General features: G+C 39.7%; 1 protein-coding gene and 2 long non-coding RNA genes across 3 annotated transcripts; 2 read left to right on the top strand and 1 right to left on the bottom strand.

Moving 5' to 3' along the window:
- Positions 1-246: 246 nt before the first annotated feature.
- Positions 247-19,901, top strand: ttll11 (tubulin tyrosine ligase-like family, member 11). The gene is made up of 10 exons (XM_088356118.1): positions 247-826; positions 4,751-4,850; positions 5,699-5,832; positions 6,633-6,914; positions 8,081-8,365; positions 12,868-12,963; positions 13,028-13,140; positions 16,076-16,294; positions 18,826-18,932; positions 19,526-19,901. Exons 1-10 carry the CDS (start codon positions 443-445, stop codon positions 19,837-19,839), a joined length of 2,034 nt encoding a protein of 677 aa, XP_088212244.1. The 5' UTR covers positions 247-442; the 3' UTR covers positions 19,840-19,901.
- Positions 19,902-20,466: 565 nt separating this feature from the next.
- On the top strand, positions 20,467-21,946 carry LOC148350341 (uncharacterized). The gene is made up of 2 exons (XR_015853050.1): positions 20,467-20,716; positions 21,482-21,946. It is a non-coding gene; the product is annotated as an uncharacterized LOC148350341 (long non-coding RNA).
- Positions 21,947-22,029: 83 nt separating this feature from the next.
- On the bottom strand, positions 22,030-23,210 carry LOC148350342 (uncharacterized). Its single transcript, XR_015853049.1, has 2 exons — positions 22,819-23,210; positions 22,030-22,404 (listed from the first exon to the last, which is right to left on the bottom strand). It is a non-coding gene; the product is annotated as an uncharacterized LOC148350342 (long non-coding RNA).
- Between the last annotated feature and the right edge of the window lie 690 nt (positions 23,211-23,900).

Here is a 23,900-nt window from a genome sequence, read left to right on the forward strand (position 1 = left end):
CTTTTAAATTGACCCCGTTTTCAGAATATTTTTATAGTTGTAATGCGGCTTAGCTGTGAGTATATACAGTAGGGTTATGTCTGAATGTCAGTAGGGAGAAATTACGCGGGCTCGTACTATGGGCTTGAGATGGCCCCACCGTAACTGTATTCAGTTGTATTTTGTGGATATATATAAGCACGCCTAACCTTCATTTGATTATTGTATCTGTGTCGTGTTGCTGGCAGATCGAAAGACTAACTAACAAAAAACAGAAAATATTGTAAAACCTCATCTGCTTTTATAAAGTAGCAAAGTAACCAACCATGTTCTAACTTCAGTTGCGTTTCAAAATTTGATCGCTAACGCGTTACAATACTCCATACTGAGAAAAGTAATTGCGCTCCAAGAACAAGTTCCTTTGTAACACGTTACTCCCAACACTGGTGCGACCTCGGGCATCATGAGCGACAGCTACCGCTGCAGAACGTCGCAACTGGCCTATGTTGACAGCGGGGATGGCGAGGAGTGTTGTGTGCCCCTCTCCCCGGTGTTACTCGACGCTTCCGGAGCACCCATCATCCCAGTGCCCGCTCTAGAAATCCGCGCTTCGGGGACGCTAGGGGAGAATCTGAATAAAGCAGGGCATGAACATCGAAAGGTCCTCTTCAAAGGAATCCGAAATGTGGTGGGGAGCAAGTGGGAGAGAAACGGGAACTACGCGACTGGTCAGGACGATGGAGGCAAACTCTTCAAGAAAAGGAGGCCGGTGACTGTGGACACGTCCAAAGCCAAAACCTCCCTGGAGGGACTGAAGATCAGCATTAAGCAGCTCAAATGGAAAGAGGTTTGTTTCATGAGAAATGCAAATTTGACTCATTTTAAACTTGAAGAGTTGCACTTGTAATAATTAGGCTCCATTCCTGCTAGGGATACAACTCACGACTATTTTAATAGTTAACTACGACTATTCAAGCAATTAGTCGAAAAACTGGATAATTGTTCATTTATTTTTTAATATAGCATTAAGTTCATTTAATTATATAGCTTTATTAAGGTACTGCTGTGATATGTAAGGTCTGCTTTGGAAACTTTGCCATATCCAGGATAAAACGCTCCCAAACTTTATAAGTCTGGTATGCATACTTGATACCGTCATTCTGTATGTTACCGCTCGAGACGAAGACGCTATTGCTCATCATTGACTCTCAGCAGAGATTATAATCATGTAACAGGGTTTGTACAGGTGCTTGAAATCTTGAAAATGCTTGAATTTTAATGTTGTGTTTTTAACGTCAGGAAACTGCTTGAATTTTGGTTCTTGAAAGTGCTCGAAATTATTTCCATTGCCGTGTTTCCTGCAGTCTCACTAGAGTCTCTTCCTTTTGAAGAGGACCTAGTGACTAGACCGTGCTTTTAGATGGAAAAAAAAAAGTGCAAGATTGACGCCGATGGTGGCACCAGTCCTCATAATGTGAAGCATTACTTACCACTACTGTCGTATCTAAGAGGACAGGTTTAATAGATTAGTCATAATAATTCTAGCTCCTTTTCTAGAAGGGGCTCTTTTGGCTTGGCTCACTGAGAAGAGCTTTTTTGGCCTTAAACAGCTCCACAGATTTTTTTGGGGGTCTGAAATGTTATCAATGATAAAAAAACATTATTCACCAAATTATTTAGTATTGATTAATTTTATGTTTTGTCAGGGATCCCTGGAAAACACAAGAAATATAGATTTAAATATTCACAGATCTTCAAAATAGTGTAAAATACATAACAATTCTAGATTTTTACACACTAAAGTGATTTAAAATCGAAGAACAACACAAAATCCCTGCAATGCAAAATAATAAATTACAGATTAAAAACAACTTCTTCAGTGCTATAACTGAATGATAAAATGAAAAAAAAATGAATAGAATAGAATTTACGTTTATTGTCATTCTTTGTAACCATGCACACAGAACAAAATGTCGATACACCTGACCCGTACAGTTAAACTGTAGCGAGCCGATGCAGCCGCAGCCAAACAGATCTTCTGAAAAACACGCAAAAATATAAATTAAAATAAATTAGAATTAATTAAAACAAAAGGCAAAAGGTCATCAGTTTTTAATATTGAAATATTGAAAGCATTCTGCTCCGGAGCAATCAAAACCACTTAATTTGGCTAATTTTTCTGCTTTTTATACATACAGTACTTTTGCCATTTTGTGTGAAAATAGCTGGGAGGGGCTCCAGAGATACAGATGTTGGCTGTACTAAATCACTAATGGACAGACAAAATGGTTTACCACAATCTTATACTAGCAAAACTAAAAAGAGGGAATTCCTCACAATGCAAAATCAAAAATACCTGTACAGTAAGTTCTTGTTTAAACCGTTTATAGAAGGTTCTGATATAACACTCAAGGCCACTTATGGATACAAAATAAGTACAACTTAAGTAATGGAAAAAAAATATGATCAAGTCTGAATAAATGAACAAGTTATAATGACTGAAATAATGTTATAATTAATAAAAAATAGGCAGTGACATATGTCAATATTATAACAATAATTAGTCTTTGAAACCCGTCTAAATTTGTAAAGTATTCAAATCAACTTATGCATCTTTTTCCATTGTCGCTTGTAATCCAATAAAGCGGCTGCTTAAAAAGTCACATGACCCTCTGGAGCCTCCATCCGAGGGGCTCTAGCTGTGACCCTTGGGGAACACCACCTTTTGTAAAGGCCTGTTTTGAGTCACTTAAACAAGATCTCATCTGTCTCTGTTGTGAAGGAGGTGATAACAATTTGGGATGACTTGCAACCTGATTGCGACAGGTTGTTAAATATTTACGAAGCTGCTAATTGATCCTTCGTACTCCTATTATTGGGTATTGCTATGGTGGCCGCGACTTGAACCCACTTATGTGAAATGGAAGACCAATTGCTTTATCTAGTTGGAAACTGTTACCCATTTCAGCTTCAATACATTTGCTCGATCTTGCACGGTGAAAATAATTATCTGTCGTCAAAGTCTTCTTTTGAGCGTAGTAGAAATAGCTAAATGGTTGTCAGAAACTAGATTGTCCACATCAAAACAAAATATTTTGATATCAAAAAGTAATGAAAAACACAAAATATGCAATTACTGTAATATAGTAGTACTACTGTTTAATAAGTATATTTTACACATACACAATTAAAAATGCTAATACATTTAGAATGTGTTTATGATGCAAAAATTGAAAGAAAAATGTTTGTATGAAATGTATCAACATTAATTTTTCTCAGTAAAATAGAAACACTTACATGTAAGTATTTGTAGATGTTATTTTTCAGCTCGTCTCATGAGTAACACAATACTTGAGCATTTTCCATGCATTTTCCTCTGGCGGCTGCCCTCCCTCTTTGGCACATTTGCATGCTGACTCACTAATGGGATGCTCTTGTATAAGTCTATCAGGGCTCATCCTCCTGCTAAAGTCCAGGTTGCTCGTGCCAAGATGGACGACGCTGTCCCGTGAAAGATGTTTTACTAAGCTTTTGTTTTGCCAGAAAGCACCAAATTGAAACATCAAAACTTGGAAATGACAACAAATACACTTAAACCCGCAACTTGAAATTAATATCAATGCATCACTTGTAACATCCATCTACATCAGGGGTCGAGAACATTTTTTAATCAAAGAGTCATGAAACCAAATATTTAGATTTTTTTTAAAGGGAAAACAATATAAAGCCACATAACTCAAGACGAAAGCAATTTATTGAGTTCACTTTTTTCTGTCTAATGTTTGATGATTTCATCAAATATATGAAATAGTTATAATTCCAGGGCCTGTGTCCATATCAACAAATGTCCCACTTTATTATTAGTCTCCCTCCCGCAGTTACTCAATATCATTGAGGCTCATATTGATTGTCATTTTTGTCATGAATAATGGTTTCAAAACAAGGTGCAAGCAGAGGTCTTTTGTGAAAATGTAATGAAATACTGCAAGGAAAATGACACAGAAGTATTGACCTTCAGCTGTGGGACAACACTACAGTTCTTCCTTTTTTGAACGTAATGGTCAGTATTTGTCCTCCAATCTGTTTTATAGATGCGATTCTTGGACATCTTGGAAGTTTACAAACATTCGTCTTAAAAGTTCTCATGCCCAAACTTCACGCTTGAAAAAAAAATCCTGTAAATCTGAAGGTTGGCGTCATACTCATCTCATGCATCTCATTAGCTAGGAGCCACAGGATAAATCCTTGTTAATTTTTTTACAAACCTTAAAGGTAGAAAAGCACTACAGCACTAAAAATACGGCATTGCAGTCCCAGCCTAAGTGCGTTTCAACCGTGATTTTTTATCTCAGAGCCTGTTGTATTCATAAAAAGTGCCACACCTGGCGAGCAAGCCATACTTTCCTGACCCCTGATCTACTTGCATTGTCGTGCCTACATTTTAAAAGCCAAAATATCATGTATCTGTGTCATTGTATTTGATTAACTGGGCACACTAATGCCAGATACTTACATTATTTATAGTGGCTAAGATGATAAACATGCCCGATTGGGTGTCACCACGCGGTGCCTTACGGCCAAAGGATCTTTAAAAGCATTGTGAAGTGTCACTTTCACAGCTCAAGGCCATGTAACCTGCCCTAGCAACAGCTTATCAAGATTATCCCTCCCAAAGAACGGACCTACGCTCTAATCTCTTTGCTCTGATGTAAAACGCGCGTATGTTTTGCGCTCACCTGTCGAAAATAACACCTGCCATTCATACCTGTAGATTCCCATGGGAAGACGAGCCGCATGTGACATCTACTGGCACGGCGTCTCCTTTCATGATAATGAGAACGTCACGTCAGGCCAGGTGAACAAGTTCCCAGGTACGTTAAGGTCTTTGGTGTTGATTCCATTGACATCACTCCCTGCAATGATTCGAGTGTCTGCGAAACGCGCCCAACTGTTGTCCCCTGGCAATACTGAAAAACAGTAAATAGTTACAGTTACTAGTTACTTAATTGAAAAAGTCTATGGGATTGAACCACTTGAATACTTCCTTCTCCATTCCTGGGTACTGTCCAAGATGTTTTTTTTCTCTCCTGGCTCAGTGTATTGCACAAAAATTCAGCACACTTTTACTGAAATTCTGTTCCTTTGTTTTTCCCCTTTCCTGTTGGTTTGTTGTTCCTGTATAAGCCATGCCCCCGTCGCCACGCACTGCCATTATTTCTGTACTGGTAATACACAGCCAGTCGCATATAAGCTAGCTATTTTATATTTGTAAATTCAGATTAGATGCAAGTATATACGGTAGGGAGAATATCTACATGAGGTAAAATTCAGCATTCACCTAGTTTGTGCTTGAGACGGTGCAAACTTGACTGTATATACGGTAGGGAGAATATCTATATTAGGTAAAATTCATCATTCACCTAGTTTGTGCTTGAGACGGTGCAAACTTGACTGTACTGACTTTCACTTGCTAAGTAAATACATACATGCCCACTCGTTAGGAAGTGTAGCTGGCGGATTAAAGCTTGTATGTGACAACATGATGGATGTAGTCGTACTCAACAATCAGTGAACAGTGTTACATATTCTCTGCGTTTATTAAATAGCCGAATAATATGGAAACGTTTTATTAATTACGTGTTACTGTACTCGTTACTGAGAAAAGTAATTGCGTGCCTTTGTAATGGGTTGATCCAAACTACTCTCTACCATTTGACAGGAATGGTGGAAATGTCCCGTAAGATCAACCTGAGTCGAGCCGTGCGTATTATGCAGGAGCTCTTCCCCGTAGAGTACGACTTCTACCCACGATCCTGGATCCTGCCCGATGAGTACCAGCAGTTCTCCTCACAGGTCAGTGCTAAGAAAAATGGGTAAGAAATTTGTCTTAGAAAAGTCATGGTTTCAATAAGCCACAATGGGGGCTGTCACTTGCCATGAGGTTTTCGTTTTTCTTTTCCTTTTTTTTCTCCATTTAAGGCATATGTGTTTTTGGGTGTCTTGTTTCGGACTGATCGCCGTGTTTCTGTAATGAGTATATTTTTAAATGATCAGCATATCTTCAGGCGATGGTGTAATTGTAATCCTGTGCAGTCCTTTGAGACATCTTGTGATTAAGGGCTATACAAATAAATGTGACTTGACTTAAATCCCAAGAGTTTAAGCCTTCCAATGATATGTGACATGACTTATTTCAGTGACCGGTGACATTGTACAGACACTGTGTTTGTACAAGTCTGAGACCTGTATTTGCTTCTCAACCATCAACGTTAGGGGGTTAATAAAGTTTGACTGTCCTATCCGATTGTTTTGTTGGTGTTCCAACTATAGCGCATTTTAGTCCGGTGCACATTATGTATGGAAAATATTTGAAAAAAAGAAATTTTTTGGGGTGTGTGTGCTTTATTGTGCAGAAAATACTGTACATATTTGCAGGTGTATAGCATACATTTGATCGTATTGTTATTTGACAAACACTTGGGTTGTTTTATTGTTTTCTTTTTTATATAGAATAATTTGTGCATATTTTTCTATCCGTCTAAAATTTCAATATTTGAATATAGGAGTATATTAAAAATGTGTCGTTTTAAAAATCTGACCGATTCATTGGTTATTAAAATTTCCTGTTGACTTGTCTCGTCGGCTGTCGTCAGCTCCGCCTGGTGAAGGAGCGCGACGCCACGCTCAACCCAACGTTTATAGTCAAGCCCGACGGCGGCTCTCAGGGCGAAGGCATCTACCTCATCCGTGACCCCGCTGAACTGAGGCCGGTGACGTCCCGGCAGGCCGTGGTTCAGGAGTACATCCACAAGCCGCTGCTGGTGGACAAGCTCAAGTTCGACATTCGCCTCTACGTGCTGCTCCGGTCGCTGGAGCCGCTGGAGATTTACATCGCCAAGGAGGGCCTGACCCGCTTCTGCACCGAGCCCTACCAGGTCTTTAGTCAGTGTTTCTTCTTAACATTTTATGTTTCCATTGTTGAAGGTGGGGTGCGTCGATTGAGGTGTCCTTAAAAAAAATTAAAGTTTAATATTTTCTCCAAGGCTGCACAATTTTGGAAAAAATTGTGATTTTTCGGAATAGTAATGCAATATTGATGCGGTTTTCGACTTTAAAAGTACAGAATTTTTCTTTAGAGAACTTAATCATTGTGACATGCAAATTTACCTTGAGATTATGTCATTACGGACTTAGAGTATACGACTGTAACGAAACAACAACCATTGGTCTACAATTAAAAACAGAATTGCTGTTGAATAAATTATCTTTATTTTCATAAAAATTGCCATGAAATTGGAGGGCTTCTCCTTTCAGTGCAAGAAAACGATTTAGAGGTTGGCTGGAGCAAAGTCTCCTCGATGATTAAAACAAAACTGTCTCTTATGTAGTGGTTTTCCACAAGTTGTAGCTCCTGGTTATCCGTTTCTTGGGTAATTGATATGGTGTTGCTGAGATACAGCCTGCACAAGGGGGTGGCTTAAGAGAGGTTTTAGCTTAGCCATAGCAGTAGGTAGACTTTTGCTTTTGGGTTCGCTCCCGACGCCCCCTTATATAATTTCTTGGACCCAATAACAATCCACGGAGCACCCGCTGCCTTTCACCATTTAAATGCACTCTTCTGACTTTCCTTAGAGACCAATTTCTTTTCAATGTAATGAGCTGCGAAGACTACTAGCTTTCTTGTCGTGCTGTTGTTTGTTGTGGTGGCCAATACAGCCTATATGTTACGCACATACTGCTTGCAAACTTTGCTTTGTCTTTATTCACTAGTTTTTGTAAAAAGGATTGCAAAATAAAAAAAAAATTCTCAATTAGGCCTAGAACGCGTAGTGTTAGCTTGGTCTGCTTTGCAAATTTTGCAAGTGGTGTTTTTATTTGCTGTAGCCAGTTTCTAATGACGCTGTCATTTCCGTTTGTTACCGCTTGAGACAGAGACGAACATGTAAGATGTCTCACTCGTGTCTGGTGATAATAGTCAACAGATTTCTTTGTCGACTAGTTATACTGACAATTTTTGTCGACAACGTTTACTAATCATTATAGCCCTCTTGCCCCCACCTCTCTCAGGCATTTGCAATGATACCTCGCTGTTGTGCTTCAGGAGCCGAGCCAGAAGAACCTAGGCCAGGTCTTCATGCACCTGACCAACTACTCGCTCAACGTGCACAGCAGCAACTTTGTACACTCGGAAAGTCAAAGCACGGGCAGCAAACGCACGCTCTCCAGTGTACTGCAGCGTCTGGCCAGCAAAGGCGTGGACATTAAGAGGGTGTGGTCCGACATCATCGCCCTGGTCATCAAGACCGTAATCGCTGTGGTGCCTCAACTCAAAGTTTACTACCAGGCCGACATTCCGCCTGCCAAGCCCGGCCCCTCCTGCTTTCAGGTGAGACGTTCACATCCGTAAAACGGGGTACAAACAAAACAACAGATTCTTAGCCTATTGGTGCTCTTTTTATTTGTTTGATGGAGAAATGTATATAGTATATCTTTCCCGCACTACAAGGTACACCAGATTATAAGGCCGCCCCCCAAAAAAGTGTCTTCTGTAAGGCTGCAACAACGAATTGATTATTAAGGGGTTGGCAACTAATTAATTCATCGGTTCATTTTGTTAGGCGATAGATGAACCAATAAGCACGTTAAATCAATGTGAATAAGTGCATTGAATCTCGTTGTGAAGTTGAGGATTGTACTCCACTGTGGTCTGGCAAAGAGTGCCTTAAGACCGTTTTCATAAAAGTATCTTACTTTTTTCATATCATTTTTTTCATTGAACAGTGCATCATTACGAAAGAAAATAAGCATAAAACAGTCAAACTAAAAAAATTTCAAGGAAACAGAAAGTAGTGCAGAAATAGAAAAAAAAAACAATCTGGAAATAAAGTTATAAAATAAAGTAAAAAAAAAAATAATGCCGTTTAATTCAACACTGAGGGCAGATTGTTTAGAATATGAATTATCATTTGCACATTGGGAATGTTTTTCATATTTAAAGATTTTTCTAAAAAACTGATTTCATTGATACAATTTTGAAAAGTGGGTTTTTATACAGTAAAACTCCGTTAATATGGATTCAAATGAACTGGGAAAATGTTTGAGGTTTCATGTGAAAATATGCTGCGATATCATCTTCATGCCAGTGTGATCATTACGGTATTGTATGATCTTTAATTTTTCTCCTAATCTCCGGTCCTCTCGACTCCTTAACTGACGCCGTGATGTGACACCCGGCGTAGTCTCCTTCAGTGTCGTTCTGCACAAATGGATCGCAACTTGAATCGAAGCACAATGAGATAGTCAGTCAGTGATAACCGGGAAGACGTCCCATAGAGGCATAGAGAAATTCGTTTGTCTATGGACAAAAGGATGGCATACACTTTCCAGGAAAGTTGCGTCATCCGGCCTCCTCCGGGAAGAAGTCAAAGAGGACATATCGACTTGGAATACGACTCCGGAATAAACATGGCAAAATGCATAGGATTGGATTAAAATGGTTTGGATTTTTATCCGGAATATATGGATTATAAAATCCGGAATATGCATAGATTTTTCCGTAAATCATACATTAGAAATCATCCGGGCCAAACTTTTTATCCGGATTTGGCGAAGATCCGACTAAACTGAATCTGGATTAACCAAGTTTTACTATATTTGATATTAAAAAAAAAAATGTATAGCTCTTTCTTCATTTATGTCCAAATGTATTATCATCATTGGGTAAGGTGGTAGGAAAACAGTATCTTACATATTTGCATTTGTGTAGCATACATTTTTTTATATATATTTGTGTATCGTTAAGTTATTCGACACTTTTTTGTATTGTTTTATATTAAATAAAATGTTGTGTTTTTTTTGCAGTATTTTTCTATCTGTCCAAGACTGCAATATTTGTATAAAGTGGAGGAAATAAAAATGTGTTATTTTTTTTAATCGGATGCATCGATTAATCGAAAAAATAATCGAAAGATTCATCGATCATTAAAAAACTCGTTATTTGCCGCCTTAGTATTTTGTGAAACCTTTTTGATATGTATGGTGTACTAGACTATAGGCACATATATTTAAACTACACTAAGCGCTAGGATTTCACTAATAATAAACTAGTACATTATTTGTGAATTGCTTGATCAGACAAAATATATTGCTGATCACCATTTACAATTTTTTATGTCAAAAAGAGAATATTGTCAGACATTACACCAGTCCATGGTACAGAGAAGGTCGGGGACCACTGAAATACAGTATTGTATCGCCGACTCGCACGAGTTCTGAACTGAATTGTGAGAAAAGCATTGTGGGAAGTAATTTGATCATCCTAGAAGATATTAAAACGCATGGCCATACGTATTCAACCACGTTTGTCACTTGTAATGCATAGTGTGAGTTAAGAAAAAGTGAAACAAATTTCATATGAATCAGAAATCATGTAACATTTGATGAGTTATAGTGCCTTTTCCTGCATAATCCATGCTTGTAAGGGCATGCTGGTTGGGATACTGTGACCTTATTGTCAGGTTTGATTTCCGTAGCTACCATTGTTATGCAATTATGGTCAGCAATAAATATCAACTGATAAATGCGCAAATATGATAATATACTGGTATGCATTTCCAATTTTTCCATACACAAGGTTCACAGGATTATAAAGGTGCGCTTTTAAAATTCTGGCCAATTTGGGTTTTTGGGTGCACCTAATAATAGTCCTGAAATTACGGTATACTTATGATTAAACTAAATTTACTGTACAAAAATATATCCCCATCATGTCAAACTATTTCACTTTTCTTCTCAAAGAAATAGAACATCTCCTGGAAAAAGTCCTTAAACAAACAAAAAACAAATCTTTTTTTTTTTTTTAAATGTGTCAATGGATTACGCTCTAGATTTTAATGTAAAAGGAAACGCATTATTTTAATCCCAATCAATGCAATCATTCTGTCAACCCAAGAGATATTTTTAAAGTTCAAGCGATATGCTGAGAGCACCAAAAGGTGGCAGTGTTTCTTTGCATAAAATAAACACCCCGCAATGAAACCACAACTTCTTTTGCGACAGGAGTTCTCAACGTATTCCTAGAAAAATACAGATTAAATGATAAGAGAGCCTCTTTTTTTAAAATGCATTCTACGAGGATCACTGACATCTGTTTATTTTTCCTCCAAACCTCAAACGAGCGTTTTTTCAGGGTTAAGTTGAAAATATAGAAAAATAATACAGGATAATAGTGCCACTTATGAGTTTTTCTTTTTTCTACTATACCAAACTCACCGGTATCCGTTATTTTCATTCCCAGAACAAAGACAAACATTTGTAAATGAGATCTAAGCCCCAACAAGAATATATTACGTTGTATACATTGTGTATGTTTTCCCTAAAGTTTAGGATTTAAAATGTAAACAAGTGAAATCTTATGTATTTCCTTTGGATACACAGAAGTGTTTTCAATTTAGAAAACAATAAGGGCTACAAGTGCCACCATGATTTTTAAAATTTGATTTATATTTCACCAAGCACATTTTTGCCCTGAAAACTCGGAGCCTTGTCTAGGGTTGATAAAACATTTTCAAAAATAATATTCATTTTTCTAAATGTTACTTTAAAAACAAATGAGTCTGCATCTGCTGCTGTATTGACTGCTATATATATATATATATATATATATATATATATATCAACCATCCATTTAACTAAGCTTGTTCAAGTTTAAAGGGACAGTGTTTAAAATAAAAAAAGGATTATGGATTGCTTTAAGTGGTTAAGGATTAAGGGTTTCTTGGTCAGTCGGTCCCAATTATCCCCTGCGCCATATTTTGGACACCCAAGTTTTATGTATGTTAACTACAGTATTTTCCAAACAATAAGGCGCACCCAAAAAACCCAAATTGGCCAGAAATTTTAAAGAGCAGAATACACTGGCTAAGATTAGTAGGAGTGCCGTACTACACAAGGTTTTTTGCTATAATACCACATTCGTACGATGACGGAGCAATTGATAAACATCGCTGACCAAAATCGCATTAGATTGTATGCAATGGGATTCCCACCTGGGTCTTGGCAATGAGAGTGCTGACACTTTACCACTGGACCATTAGGTGACATGCGAAAAGGCATAATGGAGAAAACAAGTTTTTTCTCCGCACGTATACATTCGACCTGCACGATTAACTGACATTGAATTGATATCGTGATATGACATAGTGCGATTGTGTAATCACAAGACACTAGTTTTTTTCATAGATTGATAGTTTGTTATTTGAGTGATTGAGTGTTTGGCCAACCAGATTAGTCACAGTTCGAGTTTTAATGGCGACGGCCAATCATAGGCGAGTGTGTGTTGGGTGTGTGAGCAACTGCGATTGGCGGGGGAATGCTGTCAGTCAAACTGGCCACCCAAAACGAACGCGACGACAGCTAGTAGCTTTTGTGGCTCGTTACATTGGAAATAAATAAATCTGATAAATCTAATAAGTCAGAAGAGCGCAAAGAAATGCTGATCACAACCACGTGCACCGTGGATTGTTATCGCATCTGGGAATCGACTGAGGTGGCGTCGGGAGGGAAAGCAATAGCGAAGCTTCAGGTCCGGCCTACTGCTACGGCTAGACTAATTATTTACCAATCCTGAACCTGTATCGCACCAATGCCAGATCCATTACCCATGAAACGGATGACTTGGAGCTACAACTCGTGGGAAACCGCTACATTCTGGACTCTTGCATTTTATTCATCGCGGAGACCTTAGCAAAGTCACGGTTACCAGATGTTATGTATGAACAATATGATAGACATTACAGATGTTGTTTTGTTTGTACCCCGTAATTTTAACCTGACCTGTACAATTATGCCTCAAACTACAGTTACTACTTGCATGTTTTTTGTTGTCAGATTTTAGGTTTCGATATCCTCCTGATGAAGAACCTCAAACCCGTCCTGCTAGAGGTGAACGCCAACCCCAGCATGCGCATCGATCACGAGCTGGAGGTTTGTCAGTAGATCCCTCGTCGTCTTTCCTGGCTCTTTATCATTTTCCGTTTTTGCGTTCCAGGTTTCGCCAGGAGTGTTTGAATGCGTCCCAAGTCCGGTGGACGAGGAGGTGAAAGTGGGCGTGATCAGGGACACACTACGTTTGGTGGACCCCGCACTCAAGAGACTCTCTTCGTATGTCTACTGTCCAGCTCAGTCTTTTTGTTCCTTGAAACATGGGTCACCAACACAGGCAGCAGGTAGCCCCCAAAGAACACCTGAGTAGCCAGCGGACAGGTTCCGAAAATAGCTCACCAGCGATGGGTCATAGTGATTTCTTAGTCAATTTGATTTCTAATTTACATGTTTTTGTGGTTGACTAATCCTGGTAATAACATACCGTATTTTCCGCACTATAAGGCGCACCTAAAAGTCTTAATTTTTTTCAAAAGCTGACCATGCGCCTTATAACACAGTGCGCCTTATATATGGCTCAATATTAAATTCGCAAGGTCTCGCAACTTACTCAACAGCCGCCGACTCGATTTTACCCCGAACGTGGAGTAGTCAGCGGTGTATGCTGGGATTTATATACCGGCGTTTCATTGGCTAACCAATGTGTCAATCATCATTTGAATCGATCACTATTGGCTGAAGTTATTCGGAGCCTCGGATTGGCTAGATGGCCAAAACAAACCCTGCAATCGGCAGAGTTTAGCAATGGCGTAGCAAGTCCGCGGTGTATGCTGGGATTTATATACCGGCGTTTCATTGGCTAACCAATGTGTCAATCATCATTTGAATCGATCACTATTGGCTGAAGTTATTTGGAGCCTCGGATTGGCTAGATGGCCAAAACAAACCCTGCAATCGGCAGAGTTTAGCAATGGCGTAGCAAGTCCGCGGTGTATGCTGGGATTTATATACCGGCGTTTCATTGGCTAACCAATGTGTCAATCATCATTTGAATCGATCACTATTGGCTGAAGTTATTCGGAGCCTCGGATTGGCTAGATGGCCAAAACAAACCCTGCAATCGGCAGAGTTTAGCAATGGCGTAGCAAGTCCGCGGTGTATGCTGGGATTTATATACCGGCGTTTCATTGGCTAACCAATGTGTCAATCATCATTTGAATCGATCACTATTGGCTGAAGTTATTCGGAGCCTCGGATTGGCTAGATGGCCAAAACAAACCCTGCAATCGGCATAGTTTAGCAATGGCGTAGCAAGCTTGCTAAAGTACGCCATAAAGAAACATGTTTCATTAGTCTGTATTTGTAAATATTCTACTCTCCTGGATTTACTTCACTCACGGTTGTAAGAAGACCATGATTGCGTATCATTATTGAACGTGAGAACTTAGGTGAGTTATGCGGCTTTATATTTTCCCGGTATCTTGTTTAAGAACGATCTTGATGTTGCTGTGATGAGTTGAGTGAATTAAACTCAATTCCAAGTGTTTATTGTCATATGCACAGTGAAGTTGTGAGCGAAAAAGAAAATAGAAACATAGAAATGTTTGGCATTTCTTGAATCCCAAGACTTCAACCTTCCGAATGATATTTGAAATGACGCATTTAAGTGACATCGTACGGACACCGCATCCGCACGTGTCTACGACACGTATTTGCTTCTTTGCAAGCTTAGGGAATGTTAAGGGGGTAATCCGTTTGACTGAATCATCTTGTCGACGTTCCCATTGTAGCGCCTTATAATCCGGTGCGCCTTATCTATGGAAGATATGGGACCAAAAACTATTTTTGGGGGGTGCGCCCTAAAACCCGGTGCGCCCTATAGTGCGGAAAATACGGTAATTACAACATGTAACAACAAAAGTTGTTTTAGCAATGTATATCAAATCGGTATCCCTTTGCCCTAATCAGTAGTTAAATGTAGCTCTCTGCTTTAAAAATGTTGGTGACCCATGAAAGCTTTTTTTTACTTTTGAAATATGGCATTAAAATTAAAGATGATAATCAAAATTATCTTGGCCACCAGTTATGAAGAGATAGGGAAAAAAACAGCACAAAATGTTTGTAAGAGTGCCAGTTTAAAATAGAATTTAAAAAGCCTTTTTTTATCTTATAATAATTTTGGAGGGGGGTGCAACAACACATTGTTGTCAAAATATATGTGTAAAATCCATCACATGAAAAAAGCAATTTTTCTGTGCTCAAAAGGCAATCAAAATAAAAATTTTTTTTATGTAGAATCTTTTATTTGTATGTATATGTATGTGTGTATATATATATATATATATATATATATATATATATATATATATATAAAATCTACAAAAAAGCTATTTGAACTCAGTTAGGCATTGTTACCACATACTTAATAGAAAAAAATATTTAATTTTAAACTTTTTAAGGGCACCTCAAACTACTCACTCAACCCGGAAATTTTTATATATACATTTCCGGGTTGAGTGAAAGTTTAAAGTTAAATTAAATATTTTTTTTTATTAAGTATGTGGTAACAATGCCTAACTGAGTTCAAATAGCCATTTTGTAGTTTTTCCGGCGGGGGGTGTTGAGTGACTTACCTACTGGTTGGTTTCAGTCTAGGATGAAAAATGTGAAAGACAAAGGACTGTTTCAAATACAGTCCAAATGCCAACCCAAAACTAAAGATGACAAAAGAGTTTATCCAAGTGCATCTAAGAGAGACATGTTCGTGCACGCGCAACACAAGCAGCTTGACAGAGGCTGCAATGATGATTTTTGGCAAAAATGGCGTCCGCAAGTAGAATATTTTGGAAGTTATGGATGCCACCTTTAAAGGTGAAAGCTAAAGATAAAAGCAGAAACGTGCAGTGAAAAAAAATATATTAAGGCTCTTTGAACTTAGCTGGGGCAACACAAACATAATAGAGAAAATATTTAATTTATTATTAATTTATTTATTAACCTCAAACTATGCGCACCCGACCTTCAACTCACCCCCATTTAAACAAAGTATAAAAATAATTGTGAACGTGTAAAATTTCCTATTCATATGAAATCACTTTTTTTTTTAATAATATGATTTACAAAAAAATCATTTATTTTCTAGTAAATTATGAATTTAAAAAAAAAAAAGAAAAACGTAAGTATATGAACTGTGGTTTGTGCACAATGTGTAAAGTTGCCAGAGGAAGTCGGGAGACGAGGCGGCAGGCGACGGGCAATCCAGGAAGCACCCGGACGGCATGCCCTCTCCGTGCCTGAAGCAGGTCTACCCCAAGTACAGCCGGCAGTTCAACTACCTCCGGCTGGTAGAGCGCATCGCCGCCCTCTTCGTCCGCTTCCTCGGCGTCAAGGGCAACATGCGCCTCGGGCCCACCGCTTTTAGAACCTTCATCAGGTACTACAACGTTTTCATAAAATACTTAAAGGTATTCCCAAAATATTAAACATGCAAAATGTGAGGGTATAGTTCATGGTTTTTGCATAAAATCTACCGTATTTTCTGGTCTATAAATCGCTCCAAATTAGTCGGCTCAGCCGAAAAAATGCCGAATTATTGATCTATCTATTTTGGTCATATCCCTCAAAAGGGGTGACCGACAGCAAGACAAACACATACAGTAACAAATAAAATAAAAAGAAAAGAAAAAAAAATAAAAAGGGGAAAAAAGCACAAAAAAACCCACAACATTTTTTGGACCATGGCCAACCCAAATGCCTAAACACCCAAACGGTTAGGCACTTCGGCACCTAAGTTGGTCATGCTTTCGTCCCTCCAGATGAAACGGGACACAAGAAAGCGGCCATGTTACTCAAGTCAGGGTGACACAACACACTTCTGTTCAGCAGCTGGGCCCCGACAACTTTCACTGGTTTACCCCTGCCGCATCATACAGGTGCCCTCCCAATCCATTAAATCGCGTCCAAACATCCCACTAAAGCAGGGGTATCAAACTCATTTTAACTCGGGGGCCACACGATAGAACAAACATTCTGTCAGGGGTCGGACTAGTAGATTAAAGAGAAAGAAAAAGAGATAAAGAAATAGGAGCAAGAGTGAAGGAAAAGGAGAGAGAGAGAGAGAGCGTGAGAAACAAAAGATAAAAAGTTTTGAGAGAGGTGGAAAAGAAAGGGAGAAGATGAAAGAAATCCGAAGAGAAATAGGAAACCAGAAGGAGAGAAAAATGAAAAGAAAGCGCGAAGGGTATGAAGAGAGAAAGAGAAAAGAGAGAAAAGGAAAAAAGGAAGTTAGAGCAAAATAGGTTAAAAGACACAGAGAGAGAAAGAGACAAAGAGCAACAAAAGAAGAGAAAAAGAGATACACGGAGAGTGAAAGAGACAGAGACAGAGTGGGAGAAAAGGGGTGGAAAAGAAAAAAAAAGAGAGAGAGAGAGAGAAATAGATACAAGTACAGTGTCTTTGTGAGAGGCACCTGGCTTTGGCAACATCAAGTTGACATACTTCAACCTGCAGCTTGTTTTTCTCTTGCGCTTCTCTGAGTGTTGTCTCGCGGGCCGGATTCAATCCCCTAGTGGGCCTGATCCGGCCTGCGGGCCGCCTGTTTGACACCAGTGCACTAAAGCATAATTAAAAAGGAAAAAAACCTAGTTGCAAATGTTTTTGATAAAATCATACAGCGAAAAGCATACGTGTCATTTTGAAAGGCAATTTAAAATAAAAGAGAGAACAACAGGCTGAATACTTGTGAATGAGATGCCTTGTATTGTCGGGATTCATGTACTATTATTATTCAGAAAACTCTAGCATAAAGAACATGCTTACCAAACTATCAATTTCACTCCAAATCACTAAATCCAATAAATTCTTTCTCCTCGGTATCATTTTTAAACAACTACCCCAACTCGGGAGTTAGACAATGGGCGCTTCCTCTTCTATGTGGTTTACGTCAGACTCACGGTCACCTCCGCTTCTCGCTAACTTTCTTTCTGCTTTCCGCTGGATATTTCTCTATTGGCAGCTTGTAATCTGCAGAATATGATTTAATTGTTGGTGCCGTTTCGGTTAAGCCCTTCTGTGTTGTTTTTATGAACTACCGGAGATGTTGAAATGATCAACTCAGGCCCATAGCGCGCCCTCTTGCGGTTTAGTGTGAAAATAACACGTGAAATTATATAATAATGTGTTAACAATTCCACACAAAAGAAGCACCAGAGTAGAGGTCCGATCGAGCTTAAAAAAAATCCAGCCTGACATGACACACCCCGCGGGTATTGAAGCCCAGCCCTTACCCGACAAATTACCTTGATTTGAGGGACCCATCCCAAAGCAAACCTGAATATTCAAATTTTTATTTGTAAGCAATTGGGAAGAGGATGATTTTTTTGCCTGGCAGTACGGCGGCTGAGTTCTGAGGTCATGAGATCGAACGTTCCTGTGTGGAGTTTGCATGTTCTCCCCGTGCTTGCGTGGGTTTCCTCCGGGCACTCCGGTTTCCTCCCATATTACAAAAACATGGATGTCAGGTTAATTGGCTGGTCCAAATTGTCCCTAGGTGTGAATGAGCGAGTGAGTGTTCTGTCCCTGCAACCAGTTCAGGGTGTCCTCTGCTCACTGGCCGAAGTTAGCTGGGATGGGCTCCGGCACCCCCGCGACTCTACTGAGGATAAGCAGTGCAGATAATGGATGGATGGATAGAGGGATGATTTTAGCCAGTTGTTGTCTGTTTCAGAGCTTACCTCAACGGTATTTGTCATTTTGAAACTGTTGTGTTATTTCAATGACGTCACACCTCCACAGCAAACAAGCCAGAAATGTTAAGTTTGAGAATACATTTTTTAAGACCAATAGCACGTGGAATATTTTGCAACATTTTTGCAAAATTGTGGGGAGTAGCACTGAAAAAATATCTGTTTGGCAATACCTTTGAGGAAATGATTTCAGGGATTTTTACAAGGCTATTGTGTGCAGGAACTGCAAGCTGAGCAGCGGCAACTTCACAATGGCGTCCGTCGACATCCTCTACATCGACATCGCTAGGCGCTGGTCTGCCGCGTTGCCTGATTCTCGAGAAGGAGGTGAGGAGGGAACCAGAATCGACTGGCACCAGCCTTGGGCCGTCGTGCAATTGAATAGACATTTCCTTTGATTAATCCGGGGCATACTTTCACTTTGCCTAATAATGACGCCCTTGTGTGCTTCGATCTGACTCCTTAGAATAATTAAAGCAATTTTGTCATTGGATTGAAGCTTTTCTAAGGAGCACACCTCTTGGTGGCAGATGAACCGGACTTTCTGTCCTTACAAGACAAAATTTGTTTTTTTTCCACTCTAATATTAGTTTCCGGCGCGAGTGAAAATTGTGTTACAATCAGATCCAATGTAATGTAATGCCGAATGGTCTCGTGGTCAAGTGTCAGTGCTCCTAGTGCCGGAACGTTGGTTAGATTCCTGTAGCGATTTTTTGACTGATCAAAAAATACTGTGTGCGTTTCCAATCGTATCGATCACATTTTGCGGTGTATATAAGTCACACAGGATTATAAGGCTCACTTTCAGATATCTTGCCAATTTTGATTTTTTTTTAGGTGCGCCTTATAGTCCAGAAAATATGGTAACTTTAATCACCGAAACTAAAGTTTGCTGCCTTAACGCTTAATGATCTTTTTAGGAATGGGCCTACAGGCCTTTGTGGAGGCCTTCCTCCACTTGGCGGGACGCAGATTCAAATCTCAGACGCCGTGCGAGCAGGCGGCGGCCCTCCTGGATCTGTGCGAGGCCCAGTTGGAATCTCACACCCCGGTTCCTGAAGAGCGCCGCTCTTTGAGCTGCGGACGCTCAGCGTCCCGCGGTGTGGCGGCCGTTCCCAAAGTCTCGGGACCAGTCCCGCTTTCTCCGGCTGCCGCGTCTTTGCCGCGTCGAGCCTCCAGCCAGGACTGCCGGCGAGGCAAGCCGCGATTACGAGAGGCCCACGCTGAGAACTGACTGTTCTTTCCGGGTAAACGTGCACACGCTTATCCAGGGATGGGCAAACTATGAGCCAGGGGCCACATCACATTGTTAGTGTTTCTTAGAGGTAAGATCGGGCCTAAAATATTCAGTCTGACCCGACCCAACCCGATTTGCAGGTACAAACAAACCCTTATATTTGTGAGGACTCAGGAGGAGGACAGGTGATTTATGACAACAAATTAAAGTAACAAAAGTTAAACAAACTGGATAAACATTTACATCAGGCAAGTCAAACAACGGCCCGCAGGCTGGATAACTTTTGAAATATGTCAAAAAAAGATAAAAGTTTCTGGGTCTATTCTATCGAAAGTTATGATTTTTTTTTAAATAACTGCAAAACAAATGCTCTCTGCGGCTGCTGGATGGAAGCGATGAGTTTGTATTTAGTGTGGGGAGTTGATTCAGGTTTAATACTGCATTCCCTTAACTGTTCAAATAAACCAGTTAACGCATTCAATGCCAAACTCAAACAATATTTCCCCCATTCGGTATGTGAATAAACGCATACATGCCAAACATTAAAAGGCGGTAGATTTTATTGCACACTTTTTAAGTGCTTATAAAAACCGAAATCGGATGAAGCATTTAATTCACGCACAGAGATTTAGGCTGAGTCCCATTCTTCGCACTTTCACTCGCTATGTGCCCTAGTCACTCGGTTTGCGCGTTCACGTGAAAATGGGGTGTGTCCCGATACTCTCAAGACCGAGGCAGAAGTGCCCTCAAACCATGTCGTAGCCACTTCAAGACCGAGGGGGCTCTCGACCTCACTTGGCGGCGAAGTGACTACCCAGAAGGCTTTGCGAATTCTCAATATCAACAAACATGCCCGGAAAGGAACCGCACAAATGTAAGTAGTTTTCCACAACCACGCATGTATTTGCAACAAAATGTATTGAGATATCTTAGTTAGACGTAAATGCAATAGAAAATCGTATTTTCGCGTTAAAACACGAACATTGCAAAATCGCTACTTTACGAAGTGCACTAATCTACCAAGGGAGCTGGCAAAAAAAAAATCTTCACGCTACAAACTTTAAAGTAGGATAACTGGGCAGAAAATCACGGTTCAGCCCATCCCTGTTTTTATCTTAAACGAGTCGTCCTTTTACATCTACTGTACATGGCCAGTCGCTAAAGGAGCATAGTCAGAATACCGTTCTGGACATAAGCGCTTGTTTACTGCACACAATTTCGGGTGTCGTGTTTTATTTACAATATGATTCTTTCATGTGAGATCAGAATGCATTAGTTTTCATCATGCATTATGAGTAATGTCTCCGAATTTCACGTGGAAATACAGTTGAAACAAACTACTATCACATAGTCCACTGCCTTCTCTGTAAACACATATTAAGTAAACTAATTACCTTCTCAAAATGTTGTCCAAATGTGGAGACAATTCTAAAGCATATGTGATGCTGGCCAATAGAAGGCTCATACAGCCATAAGAATAACATGTCAATTTTGTGTATCTATTCACTATCAAATAATTATCCAGAACACATCCTATAATTTCCTGTCTCACATCAACTTGCTGAGCATCCTATACTCAGTTGTTTTTGTACAATACATCAGCATTAAGTAATTCTTGTTTTTTCCACCCAACCTAAAGGCCACTGTAGAACGTCCCGTGGAAGAGCTGGTCACCATCACAGCTACCACGCCATCCACACCACCGGGCACGTCGTTGGCACCTTCTAATCCGGCGCCAAACCCCAAATCACCCAGAAAAAAAAGGAAGCACGATACACTCCTTGACTTTTTGAAAGCGGAGTCTGCCGGAGTGAGGAAAAGGCTCGAAGAAACTGTGGCCAAAACTGAGCGGTTCCCGTCCTTTTTGGGAAGCTCGTGGACAAATTTCCAGAACAGTGACATCTCTGCAATGTTTCCCTTTGTTTTATAAAAGGATAATATTGTTTTTTTTATTAAGAACTCAATGAAGTTCCAGTTTGTGTTTTCCAGCTTCATGGAAGTATTGGTATATTTTTGTTAAAATTTGTGACACATTATTTACTATTATGTATTTTGGCCCAATGTGAGTTTGTTTTTCTGAAAGTAAACTATTATTTAAGCTGGAGTGATTTGTAGTTGTTTTCTGTCCAACAGTCACATAGTTCACACACAGTATCTCACATCATTATGAAATAAACCACCAAGGTGTTACTCAAAATGAAGATGTTTATTGAATAGTAATGCAGAAAAGCACATAATGCAAATGTGGGTCTGACTTAAAGAGCCTAAATATGGCTTTTGGGCAATTTATTCCATATTAACTGTGGACAATTCTTTGTACGGTGGACCTGGGAACCCTGAAGACCCGTGACACCACACGGTAGGACAGAGCGTGGGCCAGCCAGTACACGTAGATCAGGACCTCCAGCCACGGCCCTGTTCCCTCTTTAGCAGCTCATGCAGGGCCCACATAACCTTCTTGCTCAACCTTAAGTCCTGAATGAGTTCTGACTCCACATCCAACCATAAGCACAGGATGGGAACATTCCTGTCCAACCTGTCCACGCTTATGGGACAGCCACTCTGGAACACAATAGATAACAATTTAGACATAAAAGTGGGCATAGAAAAGAAAAAGACCGCTTTAACTGTGATGTAAGCATCATGAAAAAATGTTGAAATGACCTTTTTTATATCCAATGACAACTCTTTTGAATTAAATTCCTTATGAACTAAGGTTTTTGGGTCGTACAGGGAAGTTTGGTGACGATATTATGTCAGCTTAAGGGTCAGGTGGACTGTTCTTGTGTTTGTTTACTTTTCGTCATGTCACACATTCAAGACCCCTACTATATGTCATAAAATGGCATTAAGATACTAATAAGTAGGTTGTCATTTATGTCTACACAAACATAGGGTATTATGTGAACGTGCATTGTATGTTAACTCTTACTGTATTTGACCGAACGGGTCATTTTTTTTAATGAGTGTACGTACCTTGTAAAGATGAATCAGCACTACATAGCGCCAAAGCTGTCTTCAGTATAGCACATTTCTCCTCCGTTGATTGGAGACACGGAAAAGATGATGAGCTTTCAGGCAATCGGTAATAACACAGCTGTAGCGGGCATTTTTAACGTTGCACGAACTCTCCAACTGACACACTACGTTGAGACTCGAGTTGTTTACATGTGACGTAGGCGTATACGTCACTAAGGTCTACAGCCAATTAATATTACCGCCATCTCCTGGACAGGGGTGGAACCTTGCAAGTCTTGTCCAAACCTTTTCCGCTTTGCACTTCACTCGCGGAGGGCACTCCTCTTCGAGGGACCTCACTGGAGGGTCCTCAGGGCCGAGTGAGAGAAATGGGATTGGGCCTTAGTCTCGCTTCAAATTGAAGCAGCTGTAGATTTAAACACTAGTCTAGAATCGGGATTATTCTTTGTCGGTGTTCAAATTTAAAATAGGTAGTCTGACGTGTGAAACAAAAGTGTTGCCAGGTATGTGTAGGTTTTAGAAGAGATCCCTTATCTGTGATTAGAATTGGTAGGGTCTTTTTCTAATGCAAGCTGAATGATAAAGAATACTGTATTACTGAGACACAAAGCTAAACATTTTTGAGTTCTTTTACTGATCCGCCCCTCCACAACAGAAAGTCTGCATCCGGCCCCAGAGCCAAACTGAGTTTGACATCTCTGATTTACATCTTTTATAATTCTGTGTCTGCAGAAGTAACAGTAACCAACAATTTTCCATCGTTGTTGGATATTTTTTTTTAGACTTGAAGGAGGATATTTACAGGCTGTCTATCATTTTGACAGGCTGAAAAAAACACTGCAGCAGTACTTCCTTAAAAATCTAGCGCGGCACAATATGAGAGAGTGAGAGGCAGAGAGATTGAAAAAAAAAAAAGAAAAAGAACAATGACTGGTGGATAATGGACAGAGAGAAAGAAATTCTTTGAATTGACATTGCAAGAGGTTAGTACCATATTTTTCTGATTTTGATAGTTTGTCGGAGGGTGCGACTTATTTGCAAAATGATTAACGCTCCATTATATCAATGAGTTTAATTTT

The sequence above is a fragment of the Urocampus carinirostris genome, chromosome 16, assembly GCF_059441175.1.
Source record: "Urocampus carinirostris isolate Australia breed hairy pipefish chromosome 16, RoL_Ucar_1.0, whole genome shotgun sequence".
In the NCBI taxonomy this organism is placed as follows: domain Eukaryota; kingdom Metazoa; phylum Chordata; class Actinopteri; order Syngnathiformes; family Syngnathidae; genus Urocampus; species Urocampus carinirostris.